Source organism: Dermacentor albipictus, chromosome 4 (genome assembly GCF_038994185.2).
Source record: "Dermacentor albipictus isolate Rhodes 1998 colony chromosome 4, USDA_Dalb.pri_finalv2, whole genome shotgun sequence".
Taxonomy (NCBI): domain Eukaryota; kingdom Metazoa; phylum Arthropoda; class Arachnida; order Ixodida; family Ixodidae; genus Dermacentor; species Dermacentor albipictus.
The window spans coordinates 163,656,724-163,670,919 of record NC_091824.1 but is presented as its reverse complement, the minus strand read 5'-3'; the positions used below and the strand labels follow the sequence as shown (position 1 = coordinate 163,670,919).

At 47.6% G+C, this 14,196-nt stretch overlaps 2 protein-coding genes across 3 annotated transcripts; one reads left to right on the top strand and one right to left on the bottom strand.

The window, feature by feature from the left end:
* Positions 1-7,722: 7,722 nt before the first annotated feature.
* LOC135899939 (uncharacterized) lies at positions 7,723-10,337 on the top strand. The gene is made up of 5 exons (XM_065429313.1): positions 7,723-8,003; positions 8,064-8,172; positions 8,795-8,926; positions 9,017-9,355; positions 10,125-10,337. Exons 1-5 carry the CDS (start codon positions 7,723-7,725, stop codon positions 10,335-10,337), a joined length of 1,074 nt encoding a protein of 357 aa, XP_065285385.1.
* On the bottom strand, positions 9,603-13,934 carry LOC139059394 (putative nuclease HARBI1). 2 transcript variants are annotated; one of them, XM_070537763.1, is made up of 4 exons: positions 13,332-13,934; positions 12,454-12,589; positions 11,868-12,385; positions 9,603-10,326 (listed from the first exon to the last, which is right to left on the bottom strand). In XM_070537763.1, exons 1-3 carry the CDS (start codon positions 13,884-13,886, stop codon positions 11,883-11,885), a joined length of 1,194 nt encoding a protein of 397 aa, XP_070393864.1. In that variant the 5' UTR covers positions 13,887-13,934; the 3' UTR covers positions 9,603-10,326; positions 11,868-11,882. The 2 variants fall into 2 exon arrangements, with proteins under 2 accessions (XP_070393864.1, XP_070393865.1); XM_070537764.1 differs by having other exon boundaries at positions 9,603-10,274.
* Positions 13,935-14,196: the final 262 nt, after the last annotated feature.

Below are 14,196 nucleotides of genomic sequence, written 5' to 3'. Positions count from 1 at the left end.
GTTGATTTTAATTTAATTTTTACACAATATTTTGGTTTTTTTCAAACAATGGTTTGCACGGAAAATTTCGGCCATGAGCGCCCAGATTCGAGCCTGTTCAATTCCTGATCGCACCTTTTAGACGAATATTAAGGCAGCGTACCGTCCGCCCAAAGTACTTTTTGCCCCACGAAAGTGGAATAACGTACACCACTCCCGCCGAGCATGCCCCGTGTGTCTGATATAGCAAATAGCCTCGGATGCCTGCTTAGGTCTATCGACGATATTACAAATCTTGTTTAATGAGCTCTTAGCTGAAAAGGTGACTTGAACACCATATTTCATGGCTATATTTTTTTAAAAATAAACCATGCTACATCTGATGTACCTAAGGGATGATTGCAAACTTTTTTTACCGTTTCCATCTCTTTCCGAGGTGCTTTCAAATTTCTTTAATGCTCTTCACTAGCCCTTCACATATTGATAAGACAATTGATTTCCCAAAACCGACCTTCTCTAGACGATTAAACTGTTGCGAAAAGCTGAGATTGGCGACGTAGAGGCATGACTTTCTAAGTCCGAAATCTAAACATGCTATAGCAATGCCTCTTTTCACTAGTCTTGAGTGTGTCGATGGTAGTTTAAAACTGGTTTGCTTGTCCTTGGGTTATATTGCCAACAAATATGTTTAGCTGTTAATCTTAATAGTAAATCATAGAATTGAATTTCGTTATTAGTCAGCAGCGCATGAGTAAATCTGAGACCCACTCCTTCTTTATCAAAGGCTGCGAGAATAACGCCAATATCTTTGGAGCATGTTTGCGAGCGGATAACTATGAAGTAGACATCGACAAACTATGTTCCCGCCAAGACGCTCTCGAACGCCCGGTCAACACTGCCGAGAGTGATCTCGCTAAGAATTTGTGTGACCTGAGAGCCGATGCAGACCCCCTGCTTCTGAATCATAACTTCGTTTTCCCAGATACCAAATATGGAATATAAATAAAAAGCCAAAGGTTCGAGAAATGACTGAATCGGAACGTGACTCGCTTTCAGAAACATGAACTCATCGTTATTCATAATGCAATCTTTGATTGTCTTCATCAGCTGATTTCTAGGAAGGGAATAATACAAATCTGTGACGTCAACGCTGAAGGCTGTGCACGCGGGATATACGCCTTCTTGTAAAAACCTAACGACTTCCGAGTTTTTTACTTTGAATGCGTCTTCTACGCGGAGCCCTTTTAAGTTCTTCTGAAGATAACCGAGACTATGTGTTGCCAAGTGTTTGCTTTAGACACAATTGTGCGAAAAGGTTGCTAAGGTTTAAGGGGTTTTATAGTAAAGAAAACCTCAAGTTTCAACCCTTGACTTTTGTTTATTGTACCAGATATACGCTCCGGGTTCAATTCCAGCAACAATTTCATTGCTTGATCTTTGACTTTCTTAGGTTCAACGTGTGCCTTCTTGAAGCTTTTTGTTAAAACGGTAGACGCTTTCTCAGAAAACTGCCCTCCCGTTAGGATCACGAAGTACCCTTCTTTATCAGCGGTACCCTTCTTTATCTCACTTCATTTTTTTTTAAATTGTACAAGGTCTTGTATGCACAAGGTCGAGCACAGCTTCAATTGCAGGTGTCACCTCTTGAAAGTTCGCATTTCCCCTCCAGTCTGCTGATGACCATGGGACGTCCGCTTTTAAAGAAGCTCCAATTGGCACCCACCGGAACCACACAGAAAAAGCGGAAACCAAAAAAGGTTGTGGTGATGCCACACATACATGCAGTTTCGCACAACCTGCAGGAAGTAGGACGCAAGCATGAGATGGACGTAGTAGTCCCATGTAACCTCGCCTGGTTGTGCTCTCTAATACGTGATCGGAGCGAAAAGTGCAAAAAATGCATGTGAGAAAAGACATGTAAACCCCCTTGTGACTTGCGCCACTGAAGTCGTTTATCACATTCCGCTCCGCTGCGGTAAAGTTTACATTAGCCGAACGGGTCGATGTATAGACGACCGACTCAGGGTGCACTCAGCGTCTGTAAAGGCTGTTGCGGGTAATACGCACCTACTTGTACACATCAAAGACTGCGGTTGCACTCCGCTATACAGAAATGCAACCATCTTAAACAAGTCGAATTACAGACTGTCGAGAGAAATTACTGAGGTTGGCCAGATATGCGCACAATCTGCCGCGTGTGTCAGCGTCCCATCAGTTGCCCTGACGGATAGAGAAATTAGGCACATTCTTGGGCGTTGGCACTTGTTACAATTTTTGCGTGTGATTATGCATGAGCTTTGTATGAGCCTTTCGACTGCGCATGTGTGGCCCTCCGCTCCCTGGAAAACCTTTCATTAAACTTCAGTTGTAAGTTAGCGTCTGTCTTGTCCACTCCGTTTCCTCCCGCCCGCATTTCCGCTCAATGACGCTATATAATAAGCCCGTTTGCTGGCACTTACATACGGCGCACATGGAACCTTGATGTACTGATTAACCTGGTAGAGAATAGCCGAAGCAGCCACGATCGACCGGGGAAGGCACAGGCAGTGAAAGTTTTGGTCTAAAAAGTACATCTACCAATCATCTACCAATCAACCAGTTTTATTTTCAATGTGAAAAGGGGTGCCAGAAGGAAAAGTTGAAACATCTTAACGAGGGTCCTGTCCCTTTTTGAGTCAACAGCATTTGTAGCAAATATAATCTTTTTCAAAACGAACTGATATGTGTTCTAAAAATAGTATGCGTAGGAACAATTTGTAGTCCGAGCCCCGTTACGGTGAGACACCAATGTAATGAATGCTCTACAGACAAACAAATTTGTTCCACTACCCGTTGCCAAAATTTCCGCGCGTATTAGAAATAAAGATAACACGGATAGCGTGCATCAAGGTGGCAGGAAGACTCTCGCAATTTCCTAGTAGACGAGGCACAAACAAACCTGTGGAAGAAGGCGTGCAGATCATACCGCGGCGCCATTTTAGCCCTGTAATGAGATACTAATTGTTTTTCGTAGCTTTTGTCCAACGTGTGCACCGTAAAAATTATGTGAAGAACAAGAAGACCTTTTTCCACTCTGAGCGCAGTGATGTCACCAGGCATTAAGTGTGACCGCCATGTTGTATTTGTGTTAATTCGATTAGATTATGCTGTTTTCGTGCCAGAACCACGATGTTATTGTGAGGTGCACCGTAGTCGGAGACTCCCCAATAATATGGACCACCCGGGGTTCTTTAACGTGCACCTAAATCTAAATAGATGGGTGTTTTTGCATTTATCCCCTATCGAAATGCGCTTGCTGTAGCCGGGATTCGATCCTGCGACCTCATACTTGGCGGCCCAACACCACAGCATTTTGACAGAATTTGGAGGAAGAAATCTATCATAGGTGCGAATAACCTCAAATGAAAGAATGCTCTTTAATCATGGCATTACAAGTGAATGTAATGCTGCAGGGGTATAATTCAAATGAGTAACCGAAAGCAGACATCAAATGTTCCTTTCAGAGCAATGAAAATGACCAGCCAATAAGTCGATTGGGTAAGTATACTTTTTTAGTACTTGTGTAAAAATTTGAATGTTTGAGCAAGCAACCTTTTATAGTGGAATAGTTGCGTTGCGTGCAGTTGCGGCTGCCCGTACATGGGATAGCGAGTTCTCTGCAAACAAACAAGACGTAACTACTGGAAGGTAAACACTCGAACAAAACCTAGCTTGGCACTTGCTATCATGCAAGGCATTCGCAGAAGCTCGAGTCTACAAAACTCACCGCCACTGTAGCAAGCCCCATGCTTAAGAGGCTGCCGCTATTTCCTTAGGCAACCTTTAATGAATTAGTTCGAATATATCTGAGATGATGGGTTACATTTAGAAAACACAGTTGGTTGGTGTTTGTATAGATAGTTCCTTGCCATACGCACGATTTCTTACCTGAAATTGACGGATACTCCGAAGATCTTGCACACAGTACCACCCACACGCGTAGAACATCGTTTACACAGTATTCTTGCTTCATTTCTCACTTTATTGTTCTTTAAAAGCTAACACTTAAAAACCAACAGCACACTGAAAATCAGGGGGCCAGTATGAAAGTAGCACCAGTGTTACTAGTGATGCACTATTGCTCCATTCTCTTACAAAAGTTTCCAGCTTTCAATTTGAAAGGTGTTCCTTTTTCATTCCGGCTGGCACCTGCAATGTCAGCCGCCCCAGTAATAAGCTTGCGACTTGCAATACTATCACGCATGACTCCGCATCTGGGCTTCGTATGCCAGCTGCCTGGCTTATTTAGGAAAACAATGTTCTATAAACATTTCCAACTCCATCTTTCTATCACGTTCATTGTTAAAATCAGATTTCTCATCATCTTTTTTACGCGCCAAAGATTGCTTACGGTAATCAGTGATTTCTGCACGCACATACAAGGCGCATTGAAGGACAAGAACGGGACAATGTCATGAGAATAAATAAATTTTTGCCAGGAGGCTATGTAAATCTTTATAAATTGCAACAGTGCCGACAAATAGGCAATAGGCAGATTTGAGGGATTATGCATGCAAGTGTTCGGTTTATTCTGATTGATTATTTGAGTATTCACATCTGTTTTCATTATTTCTGATTTTATAATCCCACAAGGAACATCGCCCGTTATTATATTGAGAAAATGGGCAGTGGCGTTTTGTTATATAATTATTTCATGACCGTCAACAATTAAAGTGCGGCAGAACCAGTCAGCTAAGTTGTCTTAATTATGAAAAGTATGTTAAAAAATGTACAGACCCTCTGGAACACATACCAACAGGCTCTATAGAGCATGGTAGTCTCATTATTCCCCTCCCTACATCAATATTCATGAAAATCGCTTCGTCTCCGACCAGCGAACAACGTTTTCAACATGCTCAACTTAAGAGATAAGGGCACGCCAGTTTCATCGACCTCTACGCGGTCAGCCGCTCGCCTGCGTTGTAAGAATAAAGCTGCAAAATGAAACTTATCCCCTGGGCAAAACACTGAGAAAGTGGGGAAGCTCAAGAGATAGTGAACGGCAAAGAAACAGGAAAGTGAGAGTGGGAATTCTGGTATCCGATAAACCAGGTTGTGAAGTGGCCGCTGTATCGATCTTCGGTTCATCGTTATTCGTCTTGACGTTTCTTTGAAAGGCGGACAAACAAAGCCCGCTTGCGAGAGGCGGTGCACCATGCAAACACGGGAGCCATCGCTAAGCGCTAAAGTGATGAACGCTGACACCCCGTGCCCATCGAAAGAAAATTAGAAGTAGATAAGAGAGACAAACATGCAACGGTAAGCTGCGCAGGAACATCGGAGACTTGCTTGAGCAGGCGCATCGATCAGTAACTGTTTGCCGCCCTTAGAAACAGATTTAATGAAAATGGATGTTTACCGGACGGGCTCCATTGCTGCCAACGTGAATCCGGCGCTGAGGGGCAAAGCGGAAGACCAGTGAAACGACGCCGTGCCATGCATACGTGGCGTTGTGGCCAGCAAGAAAAGCAAAATGGCCTAGCCGACGTAATACTAATGCATTTATCCTATACTGAAGCGAGAGAGTCAAAGGAGGGTGTATGATAAATTTTCCCAGCAATGTATTCCGAGTTGCTTCATCTACCAGTTCACGTCATCTACCACTTTAGAGAGAGCACCTCCTGCGTCCGGTGAGAAGCTGCCGAGGGGCGCAATGGCGGAAAATACGTCATGTAGAAGAAAGCCCGCGTCGTCTGCAGAACAGCTTGTCGGCAATGCCCTGGTGATTGCAAGTGCGTGACGTAGTCAGTTGCAACCACGACCCATTTGTTTTCAAAGGCAGACGAAGGGAAAGGGCCTAGAAAGTCAATCGACGTGGCAGAATATTGTTAGAAGTACTGGGATTGATGCCCAGAACGTTCACCAATATGTTACCCGAACAAGATAAATAGAATAAACTATATTGTCCAACGGATAAGATGATCTACCCACCCCCCGACACGCAGGTCAGGGGGCGGGCGCCGCCGCCTCAGATACAGGCTGGGAAGTCTTGGGTCCCAGCAGCCTCTCCAGCCACTTGGACGAGCCGGAGCTGGAGCTCAGAGTCCGAGCTGCGCAGCAGGGTCTCCCAGGTGTCTCTGCTACCTATAGCGGGCGTCCCCCGGAAGAGTGCAAACATTCTTATATTATGTGGTCGAGGGTCTCTCTCGCCCTACAAAGATTACACCTATCAGTCCTGGCCTCGGGGAACATGTTTTTCGCCATAACTGGTTGCGCATACGTATAAGTTTGCAGTCGTCGACATGCGACTGCTTGTCTGTTCTTATATTGAGGGTCTGGCGGGGATACCAGTATAGAATCCAATCTAGAGTGTTGCGTGATCTCCCCATATTTTAGCATGCGCTCTCCGCTCCCTCGGTTAACGAGGGGCCCCGTAGTGGCTCGGTGGTAGAGATCTCCAGCTAGCTCGTGGGCCGCCTCGTTGCCGGGGACGGCTTCGTGCGTCGGAGTGCAAATTATTTTAAATTTTCTATTTAACTTTCTCTGGACTAGGATTGTGGCCGCTAAGGGCGAGATCCTTCCCTTGCTAAAATTTTGTGTGGCAGTTTTGTTGTCACAGATCACAAACTTCGCGTCCGTTCTAGCGCAAGCTAACGCTATCAAAATTTCCTCTGCAACTTCTATGCTCTGCCCGCGCAGAGTGGCAGTTGTCACAGAGATTACCACACCCGCTGAGGGTCGCGTTGCCACCGTAAAACCGCCGCCACTTCCCGGTGCGTCAACATAGGCCGCCTCATGTTCCGAAATGTTGCCTAATATAATTTGTAATGCTTCGACTCATTTTTGCCTCCTGTCTTTGTTATGGTTCGCGTGCATGTCTCTGACAGGGGGGGGGGGGGGGGGGGAGTAATAAGGTTTTTTCTTACTTCCCTATTTACCTCCGCCTATTGGGTGGGGCCTCTATCCGGATTTATTTCAACTTTGGTCAATATGGCTCTTCCTGTCCTCGTGGTGCTAAGTCTCTCAATTTGAGAGGTTCGCACCGCTTCCGCCAGTCCTGCCCATGTGTTGTGCACTCCTAGAGCCATAAATCTCTCTGTGGATGTGCACATGGGCAGTCCCAGCGCTCTTTTTACGCATTTTCTCATTAGAGAATCAATCTTTTCTCATTCCACCGCTTTCAAACCGAGATATGGCGTTGCGTAGCTCACCCAGCTGAAGATGTACACCTATATTAGTTTAATCAAATTTTTATGCGAAGCATATTACGAGGGCTCAACCCAGCTCCTCAGGCGCGGCGGTGACCATGAAATCACGTGACACCGTGACGTCACGACAGAGGAGAAGTGGCTTTGGCTCAACTCTTGCAAGACGGGCTGGGTGGGAATCGAACCAGGGGCGCGATCGGAGATATTTTGTTCGCTGCGCGTTCTGTTCAGTTGCTGCAACGTCACGAATGACGAGGGGACGGAGAGAGCAGCCAATCAGCAAGCGGTGAACTCCCCGGACGTTGCGTTGCCTCGTCTCTCGTCTGCTTGGGGACCATATACTATAAACCGAAATGGTTTTCGCTTTCTAATAAATCAAATGTCTGTATCAAAAATATGTAATTTTATTCTCAAGCCTAAACACGTTCTCAAATAGTAATGCGTACGACTATTACAATTTATTAGAATCAGTTTTTCTGCAAGGTCGCTAGGTGGTGTTGCGCACGGCGCGAGAAAAAGAAAAAAAAAGAGCGGTCTACTCGGCGCACTTTTCAAAATGTCTTCTCACCGGAACGTGCCGCTCGGCCCCCGGGTTTCGGCGCGTCAGAGGGAGCTCCTCCTGTCTTTTATGGAGGAGCACCCCGCCCTCGTGACGCCGTCGTACCCATTGGGGCCATCGTTCACAAAGGCCGATAAGGACGCGCTGTGGCTCCAGCTGAAGGCGCTGCTGGATGCCGAAGGCCCTGCACGCAAGACCGTGCAGCAGTGGCAGGCCTTCTGGCGGAAGCAGCGATTCTACGTGGACCAGGCGCTGGCCCTTCTGAGGCAGCAGCAAAGGTGAGCGTGCGCGGATTAATTTCAGCCGGTCGTCTCATACGCTCGGTTTGTTATTTACAGGGGCACCGGAGGCGGTCACCTTGCTGGGTTCCACGGCCGCATCCTGCAGCTAACCGGAACCGCGCGGGTGGATGGTGGGCGAGCCGCTGTGTACGGGCGGTCGGAAGCGGTAAGCACTGGCTTAGAATACTATTATCGCCTAAGTGTTTTGAACTAGCACTTTGTGACCGTCAGAAATTCGGCAAGCGAGGTTCAATGCGACGCGGCCTACGGTGACAAAAAGCGTATTACGGTGTGTCGTTTGTCGCGACACGGTGTGTAGCTCACGTTAGGCGTCGAAAATATGCGCTTGCGTGTCGCGTCGAGACGGTAAAAAGTGGGTTCATTTGCCTACATACGTTTAGGAAAAGTTCACGCTAGGGCGGTGTTGCTTAGACCTTTGTCGGAAACGGTCGAATCTGCAGGGGTGAAAGGACGCCCGTGAAGTTAATTTTGAGGCATATTAGAGAAACCTACGTGCTCGAAACTGTTTGAGACCATCGACTGAGGGCCATAGCCAGTGTCTGGCGCACCAAACACGGCGCCCCCCCCCCTTCTCGAAGGTCTTTGTGTGGATAGCATGCTATGTTTTCAAACACCCCTCGAAAAGAAAAAAATCTTGCTGCGCACTACCCCCATTACGTGCAGACTCGCTACATTGAACCGTATCAGTTATGATTAGTAGCTGCTGGCACAAACATCGCTGTGCGTGCAGAGAAGTTTTGTGACACATTCTCAACACATGCTTACAGTTGGTCCCCCCAGATGAGAGCCTGCAGGCGCGAGCTCTCGCTGGGGACTTCCGGCGCCCTCAGCCCTTCCAGCCATTGCCCGCCCAGCCTAGAGTTTCGGTTGGCGAGACGCCCGGCACCAGTGGCTTGCAGGTGAATTTGCACACATCACATTTCTTTTTTTTTTTCGTTTATTGCACTTGGTGTGCATAAAGCAGTGTCTTACTAGAACGGGCTTTTCAGAGCGTTGCACGCGGTGCCGGTGGTGTGGCCGCGCAGGATGCGGGCCAGGAGTGCCCGAGTGCTCCAGCTCGTAAGTTGGAGTTGCCTTGTCCTGTTAGCTGTACCAATATTAAGTTTAATGGAATCACCCATCGGCATGTGATGCTTCTCACCGTGTCATTCCTTTTAAACATGAGTTACATAGGCTTCTGCTGTGAAAAAAATAGCATAACTTGTATGCTTTCAGCACCACAACGCCAAAGGCGCCGCCGAGTGCCGCCGCCAAGTGCCCGAGAAGCCCTCCCACGCCTAGTGGAACTGCATACCCGGAGCAGCGAGCAGCAGCTGCAAACCAACACGGTTCGTGAATACTATTTCTGTGCACTGCGGATATATCTCAAAAAGAGATAGGATGCAAATGGATGTAGCCGAGAATTTTTCTTCAATAACTTTGAAGTGCAATAAACAGCCATTCTGCCTTGAAATTAAACAAAAACATTATGGTGAATCTGGGCAAATGGAACATAAGAACATCTATGGACGAATATTTGCTATTTTACAATATTCGATGGAGTGTCTTCCTATTAGGTATTTTCTTCAAAATTAATTCGTACCAAACATTTACTATTTGCACACTCCTACAGAAAACCAAACCTAAGTATGTAAGGAACTAAATCCTCAGCATAGTCACCAAGAACAAATGTACATTTTTGCAATTATAACGTTGCATATGCACGCCTTCTTCGATCATTGGTTGGGGTATGTTTTGCATGCTGGAGGGGGATCAGGACAGAGAATCGCCGATACTGCACAATCGCCCGCCAGGCAAACTGGTGCGTAGCCCTGAAAAGGGCTGTTTGGTTTCTTCTTACGAAGAGGTGCTTGGAGGTGTGAGATGCGTTTGAGGAGGTGACAGAAAATGAATTCTGACACCACTACGGTCTGTCCGAACAACGGGAATTGGTTGTGCGCTGAACTCGGCACCATTGACGGATGCCGCTGGGTCAGTGGATTTTCAGCGGAGAGGATGTGTTGTGCACGCTGAGACTCCATAAACAGAAGCTCCCAGCGAAGTGTCGGTAGCGAAGAATTCCGAGGTGACATTGGCGACATATTTCTTCGTTTCCAGGTGATTGCAGAGCTCCGGGATGCGGCCACCCGCCAGGCTGTGGCCCTGGAACAGCTGGCAGCAGAGGCCAGGCTCCACAGGGAGGCTGCAGAGAGGCAGGCTACAGCCCTGGAGGCCATCCTGCAGCAACAGGGCCAGGCTCTGCAGGAGCTGCGAAGCGTGGGGGTGCTGTCACGGGCCATTGCAGCGGCACTGAGGCGGCCTGCAGAATAATTTAAAATTGTGCTATATTTTTTTTTATCTGCAGCAAAGACTGCTGTAGTTTTTTTTTATCTGCATCAAACACTGCTGCAGTTTTTTTTATCTGCAGCAAAGACTGCTGCAGTTTTCTTTTTTATCTGTAGCAAAGGCTGTTGCAGTTGTTTTTTAAGTCTGCAGTGCAGATTTTTTAAAATCTGCAGTGAATGGTGTTGTGTACAGTTTTAAACCTGCAGCGAAGGTTGTGTATAGTTTTAAACCTGCACCAAAAGGTGTTGTATATAGTTTTAAACCTGCAGCAAAGGTTGTTGTGTATAGTTTTAAACCTGCACCAAAAGGTGTTGTGTATAGTTGTAAACCTGCAGCGAAGGTTGTTGTGTATAGTTTTAAACCTGCACCAAAAGGTGTTGTATATAGTTTTAAACCTGCAGCAAAGGTTGTTGTGTATAGTTTTAAACCTGCAGCAAAGGTTGTTGTGTATAGTTTTAAACCTGCAGCAAAGGTTGTTGTGTATAGTTTTAAACCTGCAGCAAAGGTTGTTGTGTATAGTTTTAAACCTGCAGTGAAGGTTGTTGTGCATATGTTTAAACAAGCACCAAAGGTTGCCTTTTTTGTATACTTTCAAAAATATCGCATTCCACATGAGGGCACTTAAGAACTTGGACTGTGCACTAGGTTTTGTGTCGCGACTTCTGAAATACTTGCGGGAGTTCGTTTTTGTGTATTGCTTCGACTTTGTTGTGCTATGTGTATGTGTCTGTGCAGAGGAGAGGCAGGCGCCTCTTAACGTCTGTACGTATATTAGAAAATGACTCTTTTTTTTTCTTTTTACCTTACAGTAAGGGCAACTTTCTTTTACTCAACTATATTATATTGCGCAGTTCTGATAGAATTTCAGTTCTAAGATGGCGCTCGTGTCGAGCATTTAATTTCTTAAAGCATGATTCAGTATTCCGACTTGCCAGCATTGCAGTCCCGATTCAAACAGGCTTTTTCGGACTACCCGCTAGTTTGTGGGGTGGTCCCTTCGGCTCGGTGACAAACTCCGACACCGTGTCCCATTCACAGTTAGGCCGCTGCTTGTGCATAAGTGTTAGGCAACATACTTCACAGGAAGGATAGCAAGTTATTGTGTGCTAAAGAGGACAACAAAGAAGCACATGCCATATATGCTTATGTTATGCTTCTTACCTTATGCATAAAAAATATGCACAGTTCATCAGGATGGCATTGTGTACAAGCTTGTGCAGCCATAGGGTCATTAATGAAAAGAACATGGTTTTATTGAGATGGGTAGCTAATGTACAAGATGTTATCATGCCAAAAATATTGCGCCAGACTGGAGAACATAGTAAACTGAGTCGCAGCGTGATGCTCTGGGGAGGAAACAGTGCATTGTATTGCTTGACGTTGACTTGATAATAAGTGACTAATAAATTCACCGTGGCTAATGAGCCCATGCCATTAGTGTGTGTGTAAACTTTGGCATACCGACAGCATTCGTGTCACTTTCTTTTCCCACCTGTGGAAAAAAAAATAACGTACCAAGCAGTTGCAGCATTACATTGGCTGCTGCCGACGAGGTCGCAGCAGGCGGCGGCGTACCCTCCGGAGGTGGTGAGTATGCACTCCGCGTGGTCCTTGGAAAAGGTTCACCACACGGTTGCGCTGCTGTAGGCCCCTCAGGTACAGCTCCTGCGGTTGTGGGACACGCATGGGTGGTGCTGGCGGGTCGACCAGATCAGCATTCTGCTGGGCAGCTGGAGCAACGTCACTGTCGTCGTCGTCGTCCTCCTCTTCCGGGGCAGGCTCACGTGCCGCCAAGGCTATGTTGTGAAGAGCTGCACAAGCAGCAATGATGGTCGCTGCTCGATCGGGGTTGTAGAGCAGGGTCCGGTAACGCTGCAAGCAGCGGAACCTGCTCTTTAGGACTCCGATGCACCTCTCCACAACATTGCGCATGGCGGTGTGCTCCTTGTTGTAGAGGCCCTCAGGGGTGCTGCCAGCTGGATGCCCCGGCACTGGTGTCAGGAGCCACGGCTCCAAGGGATAGCCGGAGTCTCCTGCGCAAGGGCAGGGTGACAGTTTAAGTGATATCTACTTCATTGTGGCGCACATTTGCAGCACTTACCAAGCAAACATTCGCCAGGGCGCAGTTCTGCTTCGAGGTATGCACGAAGAGGGTTCCTACGCCACACCCATGAATCATGGCAGGACCCCGGGAAGCAGGGGTTGATGTCTTCAATCCAGAGGTCTGCATCGCATGTCTGCAGATTAAAAATTAGTGCAAACAGTTGTCGTACAAGTCCTTTAAAGCACTTTCTTATATGAACCTAATTGAATATCCGCACACTGTGACAGACTGTTCGAATACTGCTATGAGAAAATCTCGGTCGGACATGGTTCGTTTCGTAGTCAAAGTTTCAACACGCGGACTTGTTTTCGCCAGGGCACTGTCAGACAAGCCCGCCGGTTAACTGCTCGGAACGTCACAAATTGCTGGCACCCCCGCGTTTACCCACATTACTATTACGTGTTTCAGCTAATGTCCCGCAACAACTCCAACATGAAAAATTGCAGGCACAAAACCGGAATAAAAGAACTCCTTTAGTGCTATTAAATGGCAGATGTATTGCAAGATGTAGCGCCCATCATTAAACGTGTGCAGGACGGCAGCACAGGACAGCGAGTACTACGGCATAATCCAGCAGGAGCGGCGTTTTGAATCCATCGAAATCGTGAATCAAGCTTCGGGGATCCTCCGCGATCGAGCAACGTCAATTTCATGCGCTGTGGAGACCGCTGAGCCGCAGTGTGTCCCGCGCCACAAGATTGCGTCACTGTTCCATCGCGATGTACCCTCGAAAGGAATCAATTCCTGTTGTGGATAGATAGAGAATACCGCTCCTACTACATTCTGTTGCAACAGACCGAGTGAAATGGAAAATTACTGCGAGACAAACGAACAAAAATATATCCCTAAGGATACAATGCAAGAATAATACTTACGATCATGGTGTTCATGGCGTAGAATCCCTTCCTCGACATGTAGCTCTGTGTATCCCCGGGGCTCAGGCCTTGGGGCTGCTTTATGGCGATGAGAGTGCCATCGACGCAGCCGAGCACACCGGGGATCCGTCCGAGCCGCGCAAACGCCGCCTTTGCTCTGGCCTTCGCGGCTGTCGTCTGGGGGAAGTCCACCCACCGCTTTTGCCCGCCAACGACAGTTATGGCGTTTGCCACTTCGTGGATGGTGTCGCTGACGGACGACTGCGACAGGCCGATGAATTCTTCACTTCCGACGCCCCGCTGGAAGCTTCCCGTTGCAAAAAACCTCAGCGCGCACAACACCTTCCGCTCGGTAGAAATTCCGCTGGCTCGCTGGCACCCGATGATGGGGTCGAGTTCGCCGCACAACCAACGCACCGTTTCTTTCGAGAAACGATAACGACGCCGGAATTCACCTTCTGTCATCTCTTCGAACGCATTTCGCACCTCCACCCGCTCTCCTTCCTCCTCAAGCAACGCCAACGCAACAACCGAAGTGTCCAACGCAAGCGCCATTTTTCTCGAATTAAACTATGGATTGGATCCGAACGTGCTAGTCCGCTGCCGAAGCCGCCTTCGGGTCTAATCCAATCTGTCAGCCGCGCCATGCCAAGCCGGTCGCGTAACGAACAATGATCGCTCCAAACTTCTCAACTCCCGTCGCGTTCGGTCGAAATGCTCGGTGGGCGGATGATTGACAGGAGGGTGTTGCCATTTTGACGTCACCAAAAACGGGGCGGCGCCCCGCGGCTGCCGACGTCGGCGCGGAGTAGGCCAATCGCGCGCGCCGGTAACCGAACGAACGCGCCGAACAACCATCTCCGAT